At 38.9% G+C, this 23,599-nt stretch overlaps 2 protein-coding genes across 3 annotated transcripts in view; one reads left to right on the top strand and one right to left on the bottom strand.

Moving 5' to 3' along the window:
* Window positions 1-23,599, bottom strand: part of LOC150080519 (uncharacterized) — a 115,122-nt gene that overhangs the window by 40,764 nt on the left and 50,759 nt on the right. The window contains exon 1 of one of the 2 annotated variants that reach the window (XM_090381418.1): window positions 640-702. The exons of the other annotated variant lie outside the window; for it this stretch is intronic. The gene's annotated coding sequence lies outside the window, so the exon portion shown is untranslated. Of the gene's footprint in view, window positions 1-639; window positions 703-23,599 lie in introns of those variants that run through there. 2 annotated transcript variants of the gene reach the window in all.
* On the top strand, window positions 18,371-22,935 carry LOC150080522 (uncharacterized). The gene is made up of 3 exons (XM_090380721.1): window positions 18,371-18,385; window positions 19,988-20,181; window positions 22,338-22,935. The coding sequence occupies exons 2-3, from the start codon at window positions 19,991-19,993 to the stop codon at window positions 22,933-22,935; spliced, it is 789 nt and encodes a 262-aa protein (XP_090236847.1). The 5' UTR covers window positions 18,371-18,385; window positions 19,988-19,990.

The raw sequence follows: 23,599 nt of genomic DNA, 5'->3' as shown, positions 1-23,599 counted from the left end.
CTTTTCAAACTGTGGTCCACGTCCGAAATTTGTTACCAATATTTAAACAGGAAAAAATTTATAGCACAGAAAGAATATTGTTAAGCGTGGGTCCTCAACCGCTGTATTAGGATTTTAGGGTTGCGGTGTGCCCATAACCTAAATGAAAGCGTTCAGGCATTAGCAGAAATGTGAAAAATAAGAAATATTTGTTTGCATGTTCAAGGAGATACTGCCATGACAGCCTGTTTCAAGACTAACTGGTCTCTCATTAGCAGGCGACAACGTTCAGACAAAACATTTGTAAAGAAGTTATTCGGTGCAGGCTGCCATGCAGTATACGAAATGATAGCTGTTTACAAATAAAATAAGACTTTTACAAATGTCTTTTGTGTTTAATATTCATTGAAATGTGTTCTTCTAAAACTGCTTCACCATAAGTGTATCTCTCTAAAACCGGCACCTCCCAATTCCTAAGTTTTTTAAAGAGTTTATTGTATACGAATTTGCTAATAAATAAATTGAGAATACATTGTCACAGTTTTGATTAGCAGTTTTAAGAACCCGATAACATAAAACACGATATAACTCATAAACTATAACAATAAAACACAGGAGAATATTAAATAAATACATCGAATTGTAAAATAGCGTACTCACGTCAAAAATGGTAACTTGAAGACGGGAAAGGTTAAGGAAAATGAAGAAAAGCCTGCTTAAGGAAGGAAGGTATTGTAGAGTTCTGAACAATTGCTTGATAGCATCCGATTATAACTGTAATAGATGTGATGAAACCACCACGCCGTCTGGGGGAAGTAATCTGAACTTATCTGATTTATCTGAAATTCTTTGAAACAATGGTGGCATCCTGTACCTACACAGCATTTCAAAACCTTTTCTATCTGAAATTTTATTGTAAGCCACAATAGTTCCACTTCTGTATTTACTCAAGCGAATTATTTGCACGAATACCAGATCTACGCATTCGTTCTTTTGTAAACTGAGACCGTGATCATGTTTCTAAAACTCTCTTTCTGAATTTTATTAACCAATCAAGTTTATTAGGTATATTACATTATATTAATCAAGTTTATAAGGTTATTGCTTTTCCTAAAAGACCAGGAAGTATGGCTGTAGAGGATTTTAAACAGATTTCGGTGGGATCACCTCTTCTGAAAATCATTCTTCTGAAAATCATTTTGCGAAACCAACCAACAAATCTGAAAACCATCGAGAAATTGTTTTTGCCTTCCATATCTAAACAAGTTACTTTAATAGAATTGGAACTTCTCGTGTCGTATCGGCCTACCTTTGTTCTACTTGTTGGTACCCTCCTAGCAAGAAAGAAGTATGGTTTCCTATGGTCCATCCCAAAGATGTTTAGTGGGGTTGCGGTCGACGTTCTGAATAGGCGAATGCAACTTTTGCACGTCCTTTCTTCAAATCAAGTCACAATGGACTGGGCCTCTTCCAATTAGGCACTTTATGCACTATGCGTAGGGTCCAGGAAGTTTTCAGGACCTTCGAAAAAAAAGTAGGAGCCCAAAATAATAAAATTTAAAGATTTTATTCTAAAATTAGTACAGAACATATTTAAAATTTGCAAATTTAGACAAATAACTTTCTGAAATTTCAATATCGCTAATTTTATTCTTTCTAGTTTCACTAACACAGCGTCTCTTCAACATGAAGGGTCTTTTGTCAGTCAAGATCGATGCGAAGTGCTTATTCATTTCATCATCAACATCAACTGGGTTATCTAATACTTTCCCACATCCAGTGAACAAGGTTCTGACCTCATTGTTTTCTTCTTCTTTGTATTAAGCTACATGAAGTCCTAACACGATTTAAAAAACCCAAACGTTTCTAGAAATTGAAAAGAAATTTGTACTACGCACACGATTTCCCCTTCCCCATGTCTATGTGTATTTCCTAAAAAATACAACTTACAGAAATGAAAGTAAAGTACGAACAAGGTTCTCTTGCATCCCAATCTTTAACCTGTCCGTGACACATTTTGAATATGATCTCCTAAAAAAAAGTAGAATATGCATTACAATTCTCAATTGCTGTCTTAATATTCCGGATTGCAAAATATTTTAATTTTTATTTATTACTTTTAGGGGTGTGGGGGGGGGGAGACAGAGAGAGAGAAGGTTCCGGATTTTAGAGAATTAATTAGAGAAAGAATTGGGACTGAAACTTTCCGGATTTTACAGAGTTTACTGCATAAGCCTTGCTGAAATTTCTTCCTATATTGCTTGTCCTCCGCATGCACACACAGGCATTAAGTTCGGATTCATGTTTCATTTTTCTTAAATTTCAAAAGTTTAATTAAAATAGGATAACTTGTTTACTGATTTTTATTAAAATATTTTCTATGTGTATAAAAATCAAATTACTTAAATAATATTTAAGAAATAGCTAAGAAATTTCTAGAATATTCTAGAAAGGTGTAAAAGATTCCTGCACATTGTAGATGATTCTAGATTATTCTTAAAAGTGGGAGTATTGTTTCGATATTATAGAAGATTGCAACTGATTCTAGAGTTTTTTGAAATAATATAAATTGAAGAGTAAGAGCTGTAACTTATAAAATCGTCCACCCGTCATTCAGAAAGAGTATTTGGTGTGCTTCATGATAAACAAGGCAAGAAATAAGAAACCAACTGTTGAAAAAAGATGTGCTGTTATAATTTTGTATAAAAAAGCTATTTCGTGAGAAGTATTTGCAAAAAACTAGGTGTTTCAATAAATGAGTACAAACTACCATTCGATGATTCAAGGAGACAGGCAGTTTAAAGGACAAAGCTCGATCAGGACAGCCAAGAGTAACAACAGAAGCACAAGATAAGGCCATACCACTGATTTCAAAACGCAATCGACGACTTACTGCACCTGAAATCCGAGCTGAGTTCAATAGGAACAGAGAAACTTTCCTGTCTACATCCACTGTAAAACTTCGTCTTAAACAAGCAGGACATCATGGTCGTGTAGGGATCCGAAAACTTATTAAAATCGGAAAATCCAAAGAAACGGTCGGCTTGGGCTAACATTGGACAATACAATTAAAGAGTGGAAAAATGTACTACAGTCATATGAAATCAAATCTGAAATTTTTGGATCCAAGTGTACAGTTTGTGAGATACGATCAACTGAAGAAAAAATGATACCACATTGTTTGTTGTCCATAGTTAAGCACAGTGATGTTTCCATCACGATCTGGGGTTGTTCTGTTTTTCTGGAGTGACTAACACAGTCAGATTGAAGGAATTTTAAAAGAAAGCTATAAAAACATTCTTAAACATAATGCAATATCCTCTGGACTTCGACTTTGTGGAAATCGTTTTATATAACAACAAGACAATGTTCCGAAGCACAGCACTAAGCTGTGCAGGGATTTTATAGCAACCAAACACATGAGGGTCTATTGCAAAGTATGGTTTAGCCACCCTAATCACCTGATTAAACCCAGTGGTGCTTTTATGGGGTATTGTTGTTCTGTTGTGGTTGTAGGGCAAGGGTGCAACCTCTGGTCCGCGGTCGTTTTCAAAACAACGGCCTGTCGTTTATTATAAGTATATTTTTGAATTAATAGAATTTCTGACGTAAATTTAGAAAATACTCTGCGCATTGCTACAACAAATATCGATTCATTGATAAAAAATAAACAGTATCAAATTTCTCATTAAGTATTATAAAAATAAAATATTGCAATTTTTGATACTGGAATTGTATTTGTATTCCGTTAATATAATTGAATTTTTGTAATATTGTCTTGAATTCATATTATGTTTTTCTTATTAAAAAAATTAACTATATGTACATGTATGTAAAAATATTACAATAAATAACATATAACTATATATGACAATTTTTTCATTATACACCATTTTAATAATCTTAAAAAACATGGAAAGCTAAAAAAATTTTGGCCCTCGTGCACCTCACAAACATTTTATTATATAAAAGTTTTTTATGTAAAGGTTTTTATATAAAGGTTTTTTATATAAAGGTTGCCTACTCCTGTTGCAGAGTTTTAGGAGCCTCAGCAACTAAGGTCATATTGCCCCATGTAAATTGTGTGTGTTCTGAGGTTGATTTTCTGTTTGTAGGAGGAAAAACACCCGAGTTCGAGTCCCATCGATGACGGGAAGAATTTCTATGAGGCTTTTTCACAACATGGCTGAGTTAGTCATTCTCAGGAGACGGTTGCATGTTTTTTTTTCCCCTGGAAACTTGGGTTTTTCGTCCAATAAACAGAAAATCGACCACAGAACACATGCAATTTAGAGACATTATATACGAAGCAATATGGCCTTAGTCACTGATACTCCTAAAACCTTACAACAAGAGAAACATATGCAACATAAGAGTTGATCGTTAAAGAACTATCAAGCATAACTTCCAACAACAACGACAATAATCATCCTCTGCCCTACCGAGTGGGAAAGACCTGTTTCAAATTCTATCAATGACGAGAGGAAAGTTTATGGTCCCTTTTTACAGCATGGCTAAATTAATCGGTCTCAGGCGAGGGTTACGTGCTTTATTATCGAGTTTTTTCGTCCAGAAAACAGCAAATCGACCACAAAACACATAATGTACAAATATATTATATTTGTAGCAATTCGGCCTAAGTTGCTAATGGGCTTAAAGCCCTACAACAACAACAGCAGTCCTGTTCTTGCTGCATCACGCTAATGGGAGACCCAGAATTTTGGTAAAATAGCAAGAGCCAGTGGACCATCCCTGTAGGATGTCAACAATACAGACAGAGCAATACAGGCCGTGGTATTATTGTTTATATGTGTGTGGGACAGGCTTCTTGTGCACATTGGATTCCCCCAGGGCTGGATTTTGGTGTTCGTAGGCCCTGGGTACTTTTATTCCGAAATGTGCTAAAAAAAGGGGAAAATGTTTCTTTTATTTCAACACTTTGACTGCGAATCACATCAATTAATGACTCAAGTTTAACTCAAATTAATGACTCAAGTAAATGACAAATCACCTCACTTGACGGAGAGACCATCACTTACTTCTATTCTTCTAGTTTCGAGAACAGTCGCTAGATAGCGTATGCGTATTGAATTGAAACTCCTAGAGTCGATTACAAAGAAATATCACGTGTAGAAAATGATTTTTGAAAACTTTTTTTTTTCCTTCGTTCGTGGGCCCTAGGCACTGTGCCTAATGGGAAATCCGGCCCTGGGTTCCCTTATTACTAGTGGAGCAACATATGGATGTCACAGGTTTGGAAATATGATTCAGGCCAGCTCATTCCTTTATTGCTGCAGTCAATCCATCTGCGAATGGGTTCTTTCAGGATAGTACCCCATGTCACAAGACCACCGTGCACAGATCTGTTTCTTGGAACATGAGAGTGAATTCAGTCTACTGCAGTGGCTTGCCCAGTCACTAGACTTAAATCCAATTAAGTGTCTGTGAGATAGGGCGGAACGAGCTCTTCGAAGCAAATTGCAGCCTTTTGATTTGCAACATCTGTGGGGAGCAGCGGAGTCAGCTTGTATCAGCATCCTAGTTGCATGCTTACAACACCTCGTTGAGTTCATGCCATGAAGAATCCAGGTTATTCAAAGGACTAAAGAGAGAATTTATTATTATTATTATTATATTTTTTCTCCAATAATATTATTATTATTGGGGGTTCCACCTCGTGACGGGTATTGCTGCCAAGTACACAGGGTGGTCATTGTTATGTCTGGTGCTACTGTTGGTCAAGGAACTCTCTGACTATCCTACAGGTATTCAGGATTGCGACTTGCTGGAATTCGTTGTAGGTGTTCGCTGGGAGACCTATTGCTGCTATTATTATTATTATTATTGTTCTTATATTATTTCTCCCTGATTTGGGGATTCCACTCCGTGACGGGTACTGCTACCAAGTACGCAGGGTGGTTGTAATGTCTGGTGTTACCGTTGGTCCAGGAACTCTTTGACAATCCTACAGGTGTTCAGGATTGCGACTTTCTGGAGTTTCTTATAGGTGTTATGGTGCCTCCGTAGCCAGGTAGGAAGGAGCAGCAGTGCGTAGCACATGCTTCTTGATTAGACCGTGGTTTGAGCCCGTCACCACCATATACGGAGGATGCGGAAATTTCAGGGAATAACCACTGCATATCCCCGGAGCAATATGGCCTTAGTTGCCAATGCTCCTAAAAAAAATAATAATAAAATAAAAATAATAAAAAATGTTGTTTTAATATTGTAAACTTGTTAGAACCTTGAGGATGGTGGTACGATTGAACTAGTGCTGTGCACGTTCCGCATCTAAACATGATTAAACACGAACATACTCCCGTTCCTAAACATTCCATTCGAGACAAAGTTGCAATACTGGACATAAGATGCCCTGGCGCTGCCCATTATGCTACTCAAAACAAATCATGGGTAATCTAACCCCTTCCCACACTAATATGATAGGAGGGAAAGGACAAATAAGCTTATCTTCGAAAAGATCTCGGGGGAGGGGGAGGGTTTCGATATACATTTCTCTGTCGACTTTAGTTAATCGGATCTCCAAATCGAGAAACTGGCACACGGAACTCTGATAAAACATGCAAATGACGCAAACATGCTGTCAATCTGAGTCAACAGCGCTTTGTTAAACATTGTCCCGACCCAGGAAAAGGGTGGAGCATTTTTCAAAGCCGGAACTCAGAGCAAATACCAAGTCAGCACACAAACTTTCCTGCAGTAGGTTTTCTTTACAACTTCGGTATACATTCTGCGCGCTACTGACAATAGTTAGCGGAGTACAGGCTGACTTGTTTCCACCCTCATTGCCACATGCGTGTCCTTGTGACTTTTACGGGCATTATTACATATCGAATGTTTCAAACGACAACTTACTTTTGTAACGTGGGCTTAAAAATCACGTGGTATGCAAAGACAGCCACTTTGTTTCATTGGCATTACTTTAGGCAAGAAAAATATAGGAATCGCTTTTTTGCTTTTTAAAAATTAAAACAATACAGACCCGTGTTAAGGGCAGTGTCTCGAAACATGTTTTTTAAATATAAGAAACAGAGAATAGCAATCCTACTCTTCAAGAATTTGTTGGTTGGGGAAACTCTTACCGAGAATCCAAGCTAATACTTCCCAGTGAAGTATTTTCGTGGAAGTTTATTTGACTCTTTTAGAAAGTTTCCCGAGGCATTCGAAGTTTCATTTAAATCAGAAAAATAGATAATTCACGTTGTATTTAGTGCTACGCAAAATTAATTATTTTTGTTATTAGATAAAAACAATTACAAAAAATAATTGAGTTCACTGTAAACAAGGTTCGAAACTGAATCGTTTCAGTGTATGGAAGATGTAGAGTCGTGTCTGGCTAACTTAGTAGCCAACGCAAAAGTTCATACTTCCCCTACAACTTTAATTTTATTTAATTTATTTCATTTTTGTGCCCCTAGGACAAAAGAGCCCGGGGAAAGCCCTTCGTTCGCATATGCCTTGGCACGGCCCCTGGTTTTGATACCCGACCAAATATTTACGTTAACCCAGTGGAAATATTGATGTTCGGGAATTATGTGCAGTTATTGTAACCCCACTTGCTGCTGTGGGTTCAATATTAAAAAAAAAATTTTTTATCTATTAAAAATATCACACGTCTGCATATTTATCGTCCTGAACTCTGTACGCTTGGTGTGTTCATTGCGCCATTCCCTAAATATCGATGTGTGAGTGCAACACCACACAAGTATTGTCATAAACATTATGCTACAGATGTACACTGAAAGGATAAATTTCTTGGGACACCTGGTTCCTGGGCAACGCGACCCCTGTCACCCCTATCGCTATTGGACGAATCCACCGCTTGGCAGGTATATAAGTACACTGCACTCACGTAGACGGTAATTCGATGTCAGTATGAGTTAATCGACTTTGAAAGAGGGATGATAGTGGGTGGGTGCTCGACGCATGGGTCACTCGAGGTAGTACAGAAATTGCACTATTCCCGTTCGACAGTATCAAGAGTGTATCGGGAATACCATTTCCGGAATAGCAGCTCATCGTGGATAGCGCTGTGGACAGAGAAATGTGGTGGATGAACGTGGCCATCGACGTCTGTCTCACATTGTTTCAGCCAACCGGAGAGCGACAGTGGCACAAATCACGCGACTTCAACGAGTGAGGTGCTAGAAACGTTTCCACCAAGACCATCAGGCGATCATTAGCCGAAATAGGTTATGGAAGCCGCCGACCCACCAGAGTCCCATTTCTAACATCACGACACAGGACTCTACACTTCAGATGGGCGAAAGAACATCGGCACTGGACCTTGGATGATTGGAAACGGGTCTCCTGGTTCGATGAGTCCAGTTTCCAGTTATTTCGAGCGGACGGGGGAGTGCGTATCTGACGGAAACTACACTAAGCTAAGCACCCGTCATCAACAAGGAACTGTTCAGGAAGATGGACGATCGGTAATGGTCTGGGATGTGTTCAACTGGCACAAGTTAGGACCTCTGGTACGTCTAGACGCATATCTGAACGGTCCAAGTTACGTTGTATTTATCCTTGCAGACCAACTGCATCCCTTCATCGTCACCATGCACCCACAGGGCAATGTACCCTTTCAGCAGAACAATGCGCCCCCCCAGAGACGTGGTGACTAGAACACGGTTCGAAGAGCATTCCACAGATTTTCCCACCATGGAATGGCCTCCCCGTTTAGCGAACATGAACCCTGTGGAGCATCTTTGGATGTGTGGAAAGGTCCGTTCAAGCTTTGGATCCTCCATCCAGGAATGCGACGGAATTATAGACAGCGGTTCAGCAAGCGTGGATGGAAATACCTGTGGAACGCTTTCGTGAACTAGTGGACTCAATGCCTCGCCGTGTGACTGCTCTATTAACATACAGCCTCTCAAAGTTGACTTTGAGTTAGAACACCTTTTGCCCGTAATTCTGCAGGTACATGTCTTGGCATGGATTCTACAAGGTGCTGGGCATCCTCTGAAAGATCTACCTATGCGTTGCACAATGTACCCAATAACGCTTGCATATTGTCCCATGGATGGTCGTAGCATCAAATGTCTTTTTCCAGTAGGTCCTTGCCATGTTCCAGAAACCATTTAGCAACCTGCCAGGCCTTGGGGGCCTTGTGGCATGGCGCGCTGTGTTGCTGATAGACGCGGGAATTGTCTTGATACACACACATATGGGTATATTTAATCGACGAAATGTAGGCATTGCTCTCTAGCCGTTGATTAACGATAATCAGAGGACCCAGGGTATGCCACGGTAGCAGTTCTCATAATACCACCGCCACCAGCTTGCCGAACACCAGAAGTGCATCCAGCTACCATAGTTGACTTCATGTTACTTTCTTCAAATGCGGATACGCCCATCAACATGACCAGGCAACGGATTTCCACATGTCAGTGATTCAGTGCTGACGTGTCAATGCAAGGCGCAGTTTCTTGTGCCGCAGTGAGCATCGGTACTAGTGATAGCTGTTAACTGCCATAACCTATACGAACTGATATCTGTCGCATAGTCCATGTGGATATTGGTCTTGCAATTCCTACATTGTACTAGGTGGTTAGCTGAAATGATAACCCCTCCCCAGACGAGAACACCGGTTTGCTGGGCCACTGTGGCCAGCAAACCGAATACAATGCCCTTGTAGTGCATGCCATGTCCCTCGTGGGTGACGCATTATAGCCGTAGCCGTTTTTGCGCCATAAAAAAAAAAAAAAAAGAACAAAAAACAAACCAAACCAACCTTCGTTGGTAGCGCAGTTGGTAGGATCGGCATTTTCACCACACCACGGGAAAAGACCTGAGTTCGAGTCCCGTCGATGACAGGAGGAATTTTTATGGGCCTTTTTCACAATATGGCCGAGTTAGTCGGTCTCAGACGAGGGTAGCATGATTTTTCCTCCAGCAAACAGAAAATCGACCTCAGAATACACGCAATGTACAAAGAATATACACGGAGCAGTATAGCCTTAGTTGCTAATGCTCTGAAAACCTTACTACAGCAACAAGAACAGCGCATCATGTCCCACGTGTGACCTTTGACTGGTTGTCGAGCTAGTCACGGTTGGCTCGTGACACTACAGAATGGGAACAGTTAACCATGTTCGTTGTTGTAAGGAACCCTCGCCTGCACGTCTTGTCCCAACAATCATTTTACATTCGAAGTCGACGAGATCGCGACGCCGATCCACTGTTCGTCGCAGACACTGAAAAACTGATCTCCACGTGTGCGAACCACAATCTTATATCAGCCGTTCCCGACTTTAAGCCATCGCCAGTGTCACAGACTAGTCCATTCCTTCTGAAGAAGGTATGCTAATGCAAATTCAACTCAGTTTAATTTAACCACACAGCTGTCTGTCATCAACCGATCATTTGATAAACCGTGCTGTAAAACGCATGTAATGTGACGATGAGCATATTACTCAGTACATATTTATAAAAGACCTCAAGCAACATATACAGAGGTCTTTTATACTTTAAAGAACAATTCAATACAGACATCGAGGAGAGGATGCTTAATAAATCTGGGATCCACCAAACATAATGCGCAAGTTTTAAATGTCATCTAATTGTTTAAAAAATGATCGAAAGCTTATATATGAAGAAGGCTGATTCAAAATATATAATTAAATATGCATAAATACTATATTAAAATAACTACGTCCACTACTATAAAAATCTAAAATCACACCAACTTTCGACAGTGGAAAATTGTCGTGATTAGCTGTCTAAAATATGAGGGCACTTGAAAAATTGCTAGCCTCCTATAACACACACACAAATCATCGAAGGGGTACTGAGAAACTATGGAGGACGACAGCTATGCACTTTAATAAAGTTAATTGAAATTTGGAGAGACAAATATTTTCTACAAGTATATGGCACGTACTATTTCATAACAAGGAGCTTTATCTAGGGGATTTAATAAGGGACTATAACTAGTTCTGTGCTTGAACTAGAAAGTCTTTTTCAGGTCCTCAATTGCTGTTCCAAGCCATCCCAAAGACGTTCGAGTATAAGTACTGCTTCAGTGCATCGTGGAAGATTTTCTGCAGAATTCTGGAAGAAAGCCAAATGCCGCAAGTCCAGTATGGAGATCTCATCTGAAAATGAAGAAACACCCGTATGAGGAAAGACTTCGATTATGTGGGCTAAAGAGCTTGGCAACCAGAAACCTTAGAGGGGGACTTTATTGGGTTTTATAAGACTGTGAGAGGAGTTAGTAAAATGAATGAAGGAGGAATTTTCAGCGTTATCAAGAATTCCAGAACTAGGGACCATAATTCAACTTACAGAGGAAGAAGTTTGGACTAGATGGTAGGAAGTTTTCTTTTAGCCAGTGAGTAACTGGAACAAGTTGCCTCCGCAGGTAGTTGAGGCTGACAGTTTGAAGCAATTCAAAGATCAACTGGATAGTTACCTACGTGAGGAGAGGTGCATAATTTGTATTTTCTTATCTGCTTTTTCCTTCTTTTTTTGCCGGATCAGCAAATGTCTGTGGCTTCCCTGCACTACGTGGCTAATACTAATCAATCAGTTTTGTAATCGCCCTAATTCTGCATTCCAGTTAATTCCAAAGAGGTCCAAGTGGTTTGAGAGCTGTGACGAAGATAGCGCAAAGCATTAATGTTATTTGCTTTCAACAATGCATTGACAACCTTGCTTTGAAAAGTGGGTCTTATGCCAGTTGACTGTGTGCATTTCCTTTTCCTTTTGAAATTTGTCATCAAACGCTTCTGATTTTCAACTGTTTCATCAGAATTTATGGCACGCAACTCTCTGCATGTTGTGGGAGCACATACAGGCTTGTCTGTGGCCTTTCGCAGCTTCAAACCCATTCTCTCGGGTCTGATGATAATAATGAGGAAACCAGTCCACTTTTCGGTGCGGAATTGTGGCTCCCGAAATGAACCATCAACAAACATAAACTTCCTCACATTTAGACAAGTGTAATAGACAGTTGCTGCAAATACAAAGCTATTTGCATAACAAGAAGATGATCTGTGGCCAGATTACTACAGCATTAATTCGGGACATGTGTTGGACAGTCCTTCAATTTTCACATATCGTATCCGTTTCAACCTTTTCAGATACTCACGCGGGCCCACTTATTTGGGCCCGCGTGAGTATTGTTTTGATAGAAAATATACACCGCTCATCTTCAAATGCTTCTGCTGTAGGAGTGTGCTAACTACTAACACTAAGCTCATTTAGTCACGATGACCAACGAAAATTTCATAAGTTTATTGCTCTGTCCTGTTGTTAATGCCAAGCTGTGTGATGCAGTTGACACGTTTATTAAACATTATTATTTCCGGCCTTGTGTCACGGATTAAACTATACTTGCTCTATGAATTTATCTCACGAATCCTCACTATTAATCTTCTTTATGCTCAAAAGTACTGTTGCTGACTTTCTCATAGTTATTATAATTTTATAATGAGTGTTAGCACATATGCACAATGCGCCTGTCTTCATCATGTCCGTTCGTCCGCTCGCATGTCATAATTCGCTGTTCATACACCATTATATTGTAGCTGAAGCATTGGATATTATTTTTCTGTCTTGCGCTGATTATAGAAATGATTGAAAATACGGTGGATGAGCGGAAACGAAATACCTTCGGTTCGTAAATTTCTTTTTAATCCTTTTTTTTTTATATACGAAATGTGGCAATAAAGTGTACTGTTACTTGCAGCCTGTCAGCATACTAGACAATGTCTGTACCACCATCTATTGAAGGAAATTTGAACTAACATACCCCTTTCGTTTATTTTCAAACTCATCGAACATGACCGCAACAGCACCAGTCCAGGAACTTTATTTCCACTCCTCGTATATATAAAAATAATGAATTATTATAACTTGCTAATGCGCCCAAAATATAGCGCACTACGTACATTAACTAACTTCTTTTTTTTTGTTAAAAGAACAAAAATAGACTTATATAATGAGAAACAAAGTTATTCACAGTGTTTGATGTACAGTGCTTATCAAAGAAAAAAGGAAACAATACTTCATTATGTATTTTTATACAAAAAAATGCATGTAACTACAAAGCGATCTAAAACAAATAATATTACAATGAAAGAAGAAAAATAGGTTAATATGAAAATTCCCGAAATTTGCATGGCATTAGTCATTTTTCAGACAATTTTTTTCTTAATCTTTCTTTGTACACTCAAATCTTCTATTTCTAAAGATAAAGATACTCCTAAACCAATCAAAAATTTGTAGCGGTTCAGAACACGTTTTTCAGACCCTGCTTTGGTTTTCGCGTTGAAATACGCCAGTAAAAAACTCCCCTGATTGGAAACGTACCATCTAAGAGACCGTCTACCAATTTTAAGATTATCCTTGCACGTTGAGCAGCACCGACTTTAACATAGCTTATAGAAATCTTAATTTGAATTCGCTTAAGCGCCATGGTGAAGACAACGATGGTTTATTCCCACTTATTGCAACACCAGATATCACCTGAAGGTGAATGAACTAGGGATAACACAACACTGACCCATCCTTCCTTATAGAGTCATACATACGGATAGTGACACTACTTCCATGTTTAACCACTTTGATTGATCAACTACACAGCTGATCGTTTAATTTTCGGAATACCACAGTATAAGCATGCAGGTTTTGGAATATTGGCGGTAGATGGCAGAAGACTGCATGTCCACGAGTAGGCTGACACAGGTGCAAGTTCAGATGTGTTGTTTGGTAGTTGCAATGTTGCCTTTGTACTGCGAGAACCGATTTGTAAAATTGTATTACGAAAGATTCGAAGGCTGAGCAACTTTGTTTAATAATCAATGGGTTCAACGTTACTGTTCGAGATTTAGACCTAAATGGATGTCAGATGATCTATTGAGACACGTGGTAGAGAAGAAAAGTTGAGAAGTCTCTTGAAAAGAATGAAAAGAAAAACAACAAAGATCTCCTTACTTATGTAAACAATAGAAGGAAGAGGTTGAATCACTTTGGGCTACTTGATGTTTATGGGTTAACTGTTGATGACTCTGCTCAGGTTGAGACAAATTGAATATGTATTTTGCATCTATATTCACTTTGAGGAATTCTATAGGGAAAGGGATACCAAACTTTTATCAAACTCTAACAAGGAGCTAAATGACATTGCAATAACCTGAAAAGAAATTGTTGAAGCCGGACCCAAAAAGGCACCTGGGGTGGATGGAATCTATCCAATTATATTAAGAGAGGCAGCGATGGAGGTAAGCAAACCCTTGGCCATAATTATGACAGCATGATTATGAGAGCATAATTATGGCTATATTCGCACTTCTGCAGGGTTGGAGAAGTGCGTATATATCCCTAATTCCTCAATTCATAAAGGGGGATCAAAAGGTGACATGAGTAATTACAGACCTGTTAGCTTAACATCTGTTCCAGAGAAAATAATGGAATCACTGGTTAAAGAAATGATGCAGGACGATTTAGAGAGGCATGAAATTATACTGCAATCACAGCATGGATTTGTCAAGGGATGGTCTTCTCTAACCAACCTGATAGGTTACTATGATGCAGTGACCAAGGAACCGGATGCAAAACACAAATAATTTTGATATCATATACTTGGATTTCATGGAGGCTTTTGATACTATTGCACATAAAAGACTGCTATGCGAACTGGAACAATGTGGCATTAAGAGCAAGTTGCTGCTATGGAAAAAGGGATGGTTAAGTGGAAGAAGACAGAGAGTGATTATTAATAGGCATTACTCTTCATGGACTGGTGTTATTAGTAGAATTCCCCAGGGTTCAGTTCTGGGCCCATTGTTGTTTACAATATTTATTAGTGATGATGATGAAGGTATATCAGGCTTAATGTTTAAGTTTGCAGACGCTACAAAGGTTGGCAGGGTGGTTAACAACAGTCATCAAGGTGAGTCACTGCAACAAGATCTAGGAAAATTGGGTCGATGGGCTGAGAAATGCAGTTTAACATTAACAAATGCAAGGTACTGCATGTGAGTATCATTAACCCCAAAGTAACTTATCAACTGTGTGGTAGTACACTAAGGGTAGTGGAGAATGAAAAAGACCTGGGGTAATTGTGCAGTTAGACATGAAATTCTCTGAGCAGTGCAGATATGCTGCCAGGAACTTTGCTAGCAGGGATAAGAACGTGATTATCCCTTTGTATAAGGCCATGGTAAGGCCCCATTTTGAGTATAGTATACACGTCTGGAGGCCTCACTTTAGGCCTCCAAGGATGTAGAACTGTTGGAACAGGTGCAGAGAAGGGCAACCAAATTGGTGAAAGGAACGGGACAAGAGGGTGATCTTACCTAGAAAGGCCTCAGTTTTGCAGCGTCTCGAGACCAAGCACCTGTGAAGAGATCTGATTGAAGTGTTTAAAGCCTCGAATAGATTGAGTAAGCTGAATCTAATTAATGGTATTCTTCCACTTACTGAGACTACACAAATGAGGGGACATAAGTGCAAGTTGAGGAAGGGTAGTTGAAAGAATAGATGAGCGGAAGTTTGCCTTCAGCCAGCGGGTGATTGAGTGTTGGAACAGGCTTCCATCTGTTGTTGTGGAAGTGGGTGATTTGAATAAATTCAAGAAAGAACTAAAATTCTTGGAGGGTACGGATGGGTGAACTGTTTTTTTTTTTTTTTTTTTTTTGGCTGATACTAGATAAGCTTGCTTTCTTGCATCATTTGCCATTACTGCTACGCATGAATGATACAGAGATTGTGACACTACACGCTCTCGTGCAGTTGTGTTTCTGATCAGGTGTTAAATGATGCGGACGTTAAATGTGCTAATGTTACATAATCGTTCTTGATGGGCTATCGTACTCAACGTTACCTGTATTCTCATGTTCGTTGTAACCCCGAACAGTCCGTGAAAAGCAAGTGTAAACACCACACTTCATCCTACAAAATGGGCCCTTTCAAAGAGAACTTCATTGCATTATAAGGTCTGCCAAAGTCAATAATTACACTACATTTCCAAAGAGGTAAAACAATCCCAATATTTTTCTCGAGTTCTGTTTCATGGTAATTACAATATTTAATATTGGTACCATGTCAGGTATGGAAGGCAAAAGAGAATTGCTAATACTAGACCTTATTACCTGTATATTGTACTTTTCAGAAGGTATACGACGGGATGTTTTGCCACTAAACAAAAGGATAACTGAAAAGGAAGTTCTGCTTCACTAATGACCTTCAAAATCAAACTAGTCCTCGTGTACCAAGAGCAGAAACGATGTGTGTAAAGCACCGGTTATGAAATCCTACAAAATTTTGGTTAGCTTTTTGTGTGATTACATGGCCAAAGTTTTACCTGCAAGAAAATTGTTCTTTCTGAAAAAAAAAACAAAGACAAAATAAAAAATCTAAAGTAAAATATACGTAAAAAAAAATATATATATATATATAAATAAACTTTAAATAAGAATACATCCAGAAGAAATTAAGCTATAGACAGCTGTATGAGCGGCAACATTAGCATCTTGGCAACTTACTAACCATGTAAAATAAAAAAAAGAAAATAAAGAAAATAATAAATGGACAAAAAACAGAAAAGAAAGGGAGTTGGTGTTGACATGTGAGCACCCTGGTGTCTTTTAGTACTGTATAATTTTTTACTAGAACTGCTGAAGCCCAGAACTGTACAAGATGTTCAGTGGGGGCAACCTTTTGCACCAAATGCTTCCCAAACAACAACAACAACTGATGGTAACACCGATGGTATGAGCAGACCCAATCCATACCAACAAAACACATTCTATATCATTATACCACATGCAGCCGCTTAAGTTGTTGACACGGGACAGTCTGGATACATGGATCCATGTATCCAGACTGTCTCGTGTCAACATGGATCCATGAGGTTCACGCCTCACTTTCATCCTATTATTGCTGCAAAAAAAGTGCAAATCCAGACTCACGTGATCTTTTTCCACTATTCCACAGTCCGGTCTTGCCGTTGATGACACCATTTCAGCCGTATATTTCTAATTTACAGAAAGAAACGGCTTTTGTGTAGGCACACGACTACCACACCCCAGATTATTCAAATCAAGCTGCATGGTTCGGTTGGAATTAGGTCTTTCTTTGCCAAAATTGAAAATTTCGGTCATTTGCTGCACACTGGACCTACAATTCTGACTCACAATTCGCTTTAAATTTCTGTGGTCTCTTTCTTGGAGTAGAGACTTTGTGCAGCATTTATTCATTTAGAACTACATTCTCCTTTCGTCTTTCGCTCATTGTCTACTTTTGAGATGGTTGATTTCGACACACCAGCGAATTCCTTTGTTTCTCTCAGTTGTGGCTTCTACTAAACGTGCTCCAGCAATAATACCTCTCTGAAAATCAGATAGTTGTTATTGTTATTGCTGATGCCGAGTAACTTGTGATCATACCATGTGGCAGCTTGCATTTGAATACCGCACGTTTAATTCTGTTGACGCCATCGCAAGAGGGTTCTAATTTTTTGGCGAGTGACTATACAAAAACACTTGATACTGCGTAGCTTGTAAAAACAAAATGGCTGTTTATTGATATTTATATAAGCTACAAGCACCCTAAATTATATCTAATGACCTTTAAGGATTCTTTCGAAGTCCTATCAGACTAAACAGGGACTCAGTAGCAAAGGAGACCTCATTCACAGGATATAACTGCTAAATTTTATTCCAAATAAAATGATTTTATTTGGAAACATTTAGCATCTGAATAATTTTCGTATAATTAATATTATGGATTCTTACTTTATGCCTTTTACCAAATAGTGAAATAAAAATATATTAAACAGTTGCTCTCCCTTCTGGAGAATCAGAAAACCAGTCTCCTGATCTGGACTAGAAAAACCTAGGTGATTTCTAATTGAGTTATCTCAATCATTCACTTGAGGAACTTTAAAGAGAACATTTTCCAAATTTATCCAAAGAAGTCCTAGTGCAACTTTTCTTTCTGTTAAACAATATGTAACATCCCAGTGAACAGTGTGGGAGGACGAAAGGATACCTGCAGCCAATGTCCGACATGAATTCACCTGTGAAAATATGGATTAATTTGAATGTGGTGGGGCTGAAACAGAATAAACTTTTCTGTTTTCGATTAAATTTGAACCCAGACCTCCAGAAACAAGTCCAGGTGGAGTATCCGCTTTATGTTATGGTGTGTGTGTGTGTGTGTGTGTGTGTGAGAGAGAGAGAGAGAGAGAGAGAGAGAGAGAGAGAGAGAGAGAGATCGGTTAGCTCGTACATGTACATTATACGCGTTTATTATAGTCATGTCAATAAAAAGCAAGAGAGCACCAATCAGAAAGTAGAAAAAAGCAACCCCACCCTCCACTGAAGGGTATAAATTACTGCATTGTGTACATAACTTTTTCAAAGTCAACAGGAACTCTGTAAGTATGGTTTCGATTAATATTGCACATTATCAGCACTGATCTCCAAAACTGTTGGAATAAAAGCGAAAATCAGCACCGTTTTCCACTGATTCGTCTTTCTCGCCATTTCCTGCACAGTTCTTGAATCGGGGCGCTTTATATTCATAATAATTGTTTTAATAATTTCAGGGGACCAAACGAGTTCATGCTGATGATCGTTTGGACACAGGAGAGATGCTTGTAATGGACGATACTAGCTGTATTTGTGTGTGGCCCAAGTTCACAGGGTGATAACCAACGATATGAATGCTTGGCTTTGTCAGCATAAGCCATTTTTTTGGTCGCATGTCAACAACGTGTCCAAAAATTGCTCATTATTGTGAAGCGAAAGTAACGAAAAGCAAATTGATAGCCTTTGGAGATTGTTGTCGGCTGTGAGTTTATGTGGAGTCCATTTCCCAGTCGATGCAAGCACAAACGAACAGCTTCATCGATCTATCTACATTGAATCTATCTACAAGCACATTCAAGGTATGTTTGCCTTGAATCCGGCTCAACGGCCGTCCGCAGTTCGTTGTCATCAACGGTTGTTGGTCGCTCCTTACGGGGAAATCATCAAGCGATTCATCATCTGATTTTAATCCATCACCTGAACTTCTAAATTACAGAAAAGTCTCCGAACGGATATTCACCCTCAGCTTGCACGTGTCAATTAAAATGATAGCGGCGTAATCAATAAGCCAAGTTTTTGGCAGATGTGCAATTGGAGGATTCCCCCAAAACCCTTAAGAGCCCTCCCTTCTGCAGTCTGTGGCGTGGATACTGAGGATAGGAGACAGATTCCTGCTTATGGAGATGCTCCGCAACGTCCAGGGGGATGGATGTGGACTGCAAAAAGTTCATAGAGCACAAACCGTACAGAAGACGCATCATCAGGGAACAGCTTTCGTCTTCAGCCGAGTGACTGCCACCGTTTTTTCATCGAGCAGTGTGTAGAATGAAGGGGAAAAAAAACGTTCTTTCATTTCCCATGTTAATATACGTATACTTTTTATATGTAATATATTGTATATGTAATTATACGTTTTATGTTTTAAAATACATTTTATATAATTTTTCCTGTACTAGTTAATTTTATGTTAAACCCCTAGCATTGTCGCTTTTATGGGTATTATTGCATCAGGCATCCACCTAACTATTCACCGCCTGCAATAAAGATATTACATAAAGGATCCATCACAATCCGGATTAAAATGAGGCACTACAGGGTGAAGTTGGTCCCATACGAGAAAAAGGTATTTCATGGAAGTAACACGAAGATTATGAGCGGACCCGGTCCATACCAATAGAACACACCCCATACCATGATACCATCTACAGCAGCTTGAGTGGTGGACACACGACAGTCTCGATTCATGGATCGAGACTGTCGATCACTGAGACTGAATATTTGAAATGCTATTTATCTTATTTCCTTTAAATTTTCACAAACTCCATCTCATTTATTTTATTTAGATTCCTCATGATCATTTCATCTTAAAAATGTTTTAAAAATATATTTATATTATTAAAATATTATTAATATAAAAAATAGTACCTAATTTTATTTTCTTCACTTAGAAAATGGCGTCTCTTCTGTTGCTCCTGCCTCCTATCATTGGGTGGTTGTCGGTATCAGTTCTCGGCTGTCCTAGAGTCGGAAACTGGCTAGATATGACTCACACCTTTCGAAACAACATCACCTTAACTTTCCCGGACTACATATCCTACGAAATGACAGTGGTGGCCAATGGAACTCAGCCAGCCGGTTATTGGTAAGGTATTGCACCTGAAAAAATCTAGTTAATCTAGCAACATATGCGCCCACATAATCATTTGAGAGCGCCTAGAATTAAAATCTGAGCGATTTGAGACCTCTGTAGAAATACAGGTGGATGAACAGATCCATATTTGGTATTCACAGCACGGACGTCTCAGATCAGCAACTTTTAATTTAAGAAAGCACTAATGTATGTGTCCGTAGTCTGTCACTGAAAGTAAGTTATACATCTGGATTCTGGAATTAAATAATACACCTGACTGAAAAATAGGAAACAGAACAACATAACAACTATCTTTGCTGTAATATTTTGAAAGGGCCAATGTATAAGTTTGGGAAGCGCAAAATAGTAATCCATTTGAATGCGTACCATTTGAAGTCTGAAGCGTTGCAAAAAATGCTCACCATTTTCCATAAAAGATTATGTACGTTGAGTGACCACTTTATTAGGTATGCCTACCTAATAGCGAATAGATCTCCATTAGATCTCAGTGCACCCTGGATTCGTCATGGTACTTACTGAACCAGGTGTAGAACGCGTACCTTAGGGATATTGGTCCATGTTGACTCGGTAACTTCACACATTTGTTGCAAATTGAACGGTTGCGGATCTCTACTTTGAACAGTTCATTGGGATTAAGATCTGGGGACTGTGGAGGTCACCGCAGTAGACTGAATTCACTCTTGTGTTTGTTCCTGAAACCATCTCTCCAGGTGGCTGATGCTTCTGGGTAGCCAAACGGTCAGAAAATAACAACAGAACACACACATAATACATACTACTCACATTTCTGGCCCTTTTAGTGGTACTGTTCTTCACAGAGATATGAGGCGAAGTTAAACTGACGTTCTAGGAGCCGCCCCTTGCATAAACACATGTGCATGTGTTCTTGAAACCAGTTCTGTCCAATTCCGTCCTTGTGAAATGGTGCATTATCCCGATATATACATTTTCATAACTCTCGAGTAGTACCTCTCACATTGGAATCATTTTCAATCTGGGAACAAGCGTCCATTATATTTCTAACGGAAACAGTAAAATTTTCCATTCACTCAAATTCCAAGATACTAGAAATCTCCAGTTCCAAGATATTGCAATTTTGTTCTTATCCTGGAGCAGATTATTGGGATGGCCGCGATACGTTAAAAATCTCCATAAAGAATAATTACAAAATTAAGATTAAATGATGAAGGTAGCTAGATCCAGGCTGGTGCTTACGCATAGGCAATACCTGTGGTATAAAATCAGTTCCCTGCTTCCGTAAGCTTTAAAGCAGAGAGATGCCAACAGCAGAGAATATTGGGATTTGGGCGCGCACCTGTCATGATTTTGGCAACCTGGTATGGTGTTATTATTAGCTTATAGCTTATTGATATGCATTGCCCTCCCATTAACATCCACAAACCTGCATGTCTACAAATAATATTTATTCATAGAAAAACTAATAACGTGTGCTGAAGCCTTTAGCCTTTATGACAGCCTCTAGTCTCCAGGGAACACTCTCCACCAGGTTTTTGTAAATGTCCTCCAATATTATCCGCCATTCGGCCTTCAAAGTGGTGACTAGTTCAGCTCTGTTTCTTGGGTAGTCCCTCTCCTCACACGCGCCCGACGATCCAAGTGTTCCCAGAGGTTCTGGAACTATGGAACTGTGGTCACGGGTCGAGGCTAATCAATCCAACTTTTCGAAGCTCATGTCTGCAAAATTCCATCACAAAGCGAGCAGTATGCATGGAGCGTTATCTCATTGATGGGTCTTCCCCGACGTGCTTCTACAATGGAGGCAAATTATTGTCCAGGATATCTAGATAGACCTCATCATTCATGGTTTTATAGTTGGTTTTAAAACCATCATTCATGGTTTTATTCATGGTATATCTACGCAAAAATCTCTAAGTGTGATATAAGGGAATTAATGCCATGACAACTGCTGCGCCTTTCCCCCCCTAAATACTCTACATTCTTCAATTTAAAAATAATAATAAATTAAATAAATGAAGAATTTTAAAATAAAAGTTTAAAAAATTATTGTTTTTATTTTTTAAAAATTCTACATTTTTTTAAAAATAAAAATAAATAGATTGATGGACTTCTGTTCTGTGTTAATCATTCGATGTTTGTCTTTTCGCAACACTGCCATTGATCTTTAGGTTCCAAACGGAGAATATAAGAGAGTCAACCCACTCTGGAACACACATGGATGCCCCGTGTCACTACGTGAGGAATAAATGGACTGTGGATGCTATTCCCGCTCATCGCTTGATGTCAGTTCCAGTTGTCGTGATTGATATCAGGGAAAAAGTCGGTGACAACGGCGATACATGCCTTGAGGAGGAAGACCTTGAACGGTGGGAAAATGAAAATGGAGAAATTCCTGCTTGTTCTGTTGTGATGGTTTTGACAGGATGGTCATCTAAGTGGCCCAATAAAGACGCTTATTTCGGTATTAAAAATGGCAACACGAGCGATTTTCATTATCCCGGAATTTCTCCCGAGGCTGCTCAACAGCTTGCTGAACGTCTAATATATGGGATCGGAATTGATTCACCCGATATCGATCCAGGCCAGTCCAAGGAGCTCTTAGCCCACCTGAAAACGGAAAAGCGTAACATCTATAGTCTGGAAAACGTGGCCAACGTGGAGAAACTCCCTACCACGGGGGCCGTGCTCAACATAAGTCCTATGAAACTGGGTGAAGCGTGTGGAGCTCCAGTTCGTATATTTGCGGCTCTCCCAAAAGAAAACTGAAAGCATTTTCGTTTTCAAAATATAAAATTCAAATATGATATTTTTGAATAATTAATAGTACATCATCTTTGCTGATAGTAATAAAGTCTTTAGAAAACGTATATTGCGTGTATATTCACGTAAAATCTCTTATTAATTTAGCACATTTTATCTTCAGATCTAACCAAATTTTAATCTTAAACTAAGATTAAAAGAAAAACCTCATTTTAAAGAAGTAAAAAACCCGACTTTTTTTCCAGGCAAGTGATCCCAAAATTTACAAAACCAACATTGAATTCTTCTGGAGCACAGTCTTATTTCAATCAGAATCCAGTTTTGTTTTTCTTTTATTTACTTTTAACATACCTTCTAAACCTAAACTATGAAGCTATTTTATTTTTAATATTGCAGTAATGTATAATATTACAGTAATACTTACCACAAAAGTATTTGTAACCCATTAATTAGGCAGACGACAAAAGAAAAAAATATATATATACTCGTACATGACAAAAACTCAAAATTGAACACGGGAATCAACCAGCATGGCAGAATTAAACTCGTATATGCTGTATACACTGTATCTCAACATTTATTAGGACATAAAATGAAAAAAGAACATGTGGTTAATAAAGGAAATTTTTAATATCCGATGTGATCCCCCTATGGGCTGAAAAAAACAGCA

Source organism: Mastigoproctus giganteus, chromosome 9 (genome assembly GCF_048544385.1).
Source record: "Mastigoproctus giganteus isolate SK-2022 chromosome 9, ASM4854438v1, whole genome shotgun sequence".
Classification (NCBI taxonomy): Eukaryota; Metazoa; Arthropoda; class Arachnida; order Uropygi; family Thelyphonidae; genus Mastigoproctus; species Mastigoproctus giganteus.
This window is presented reverse-complemented; position numbering and strand designations above follow the sequence as displayed.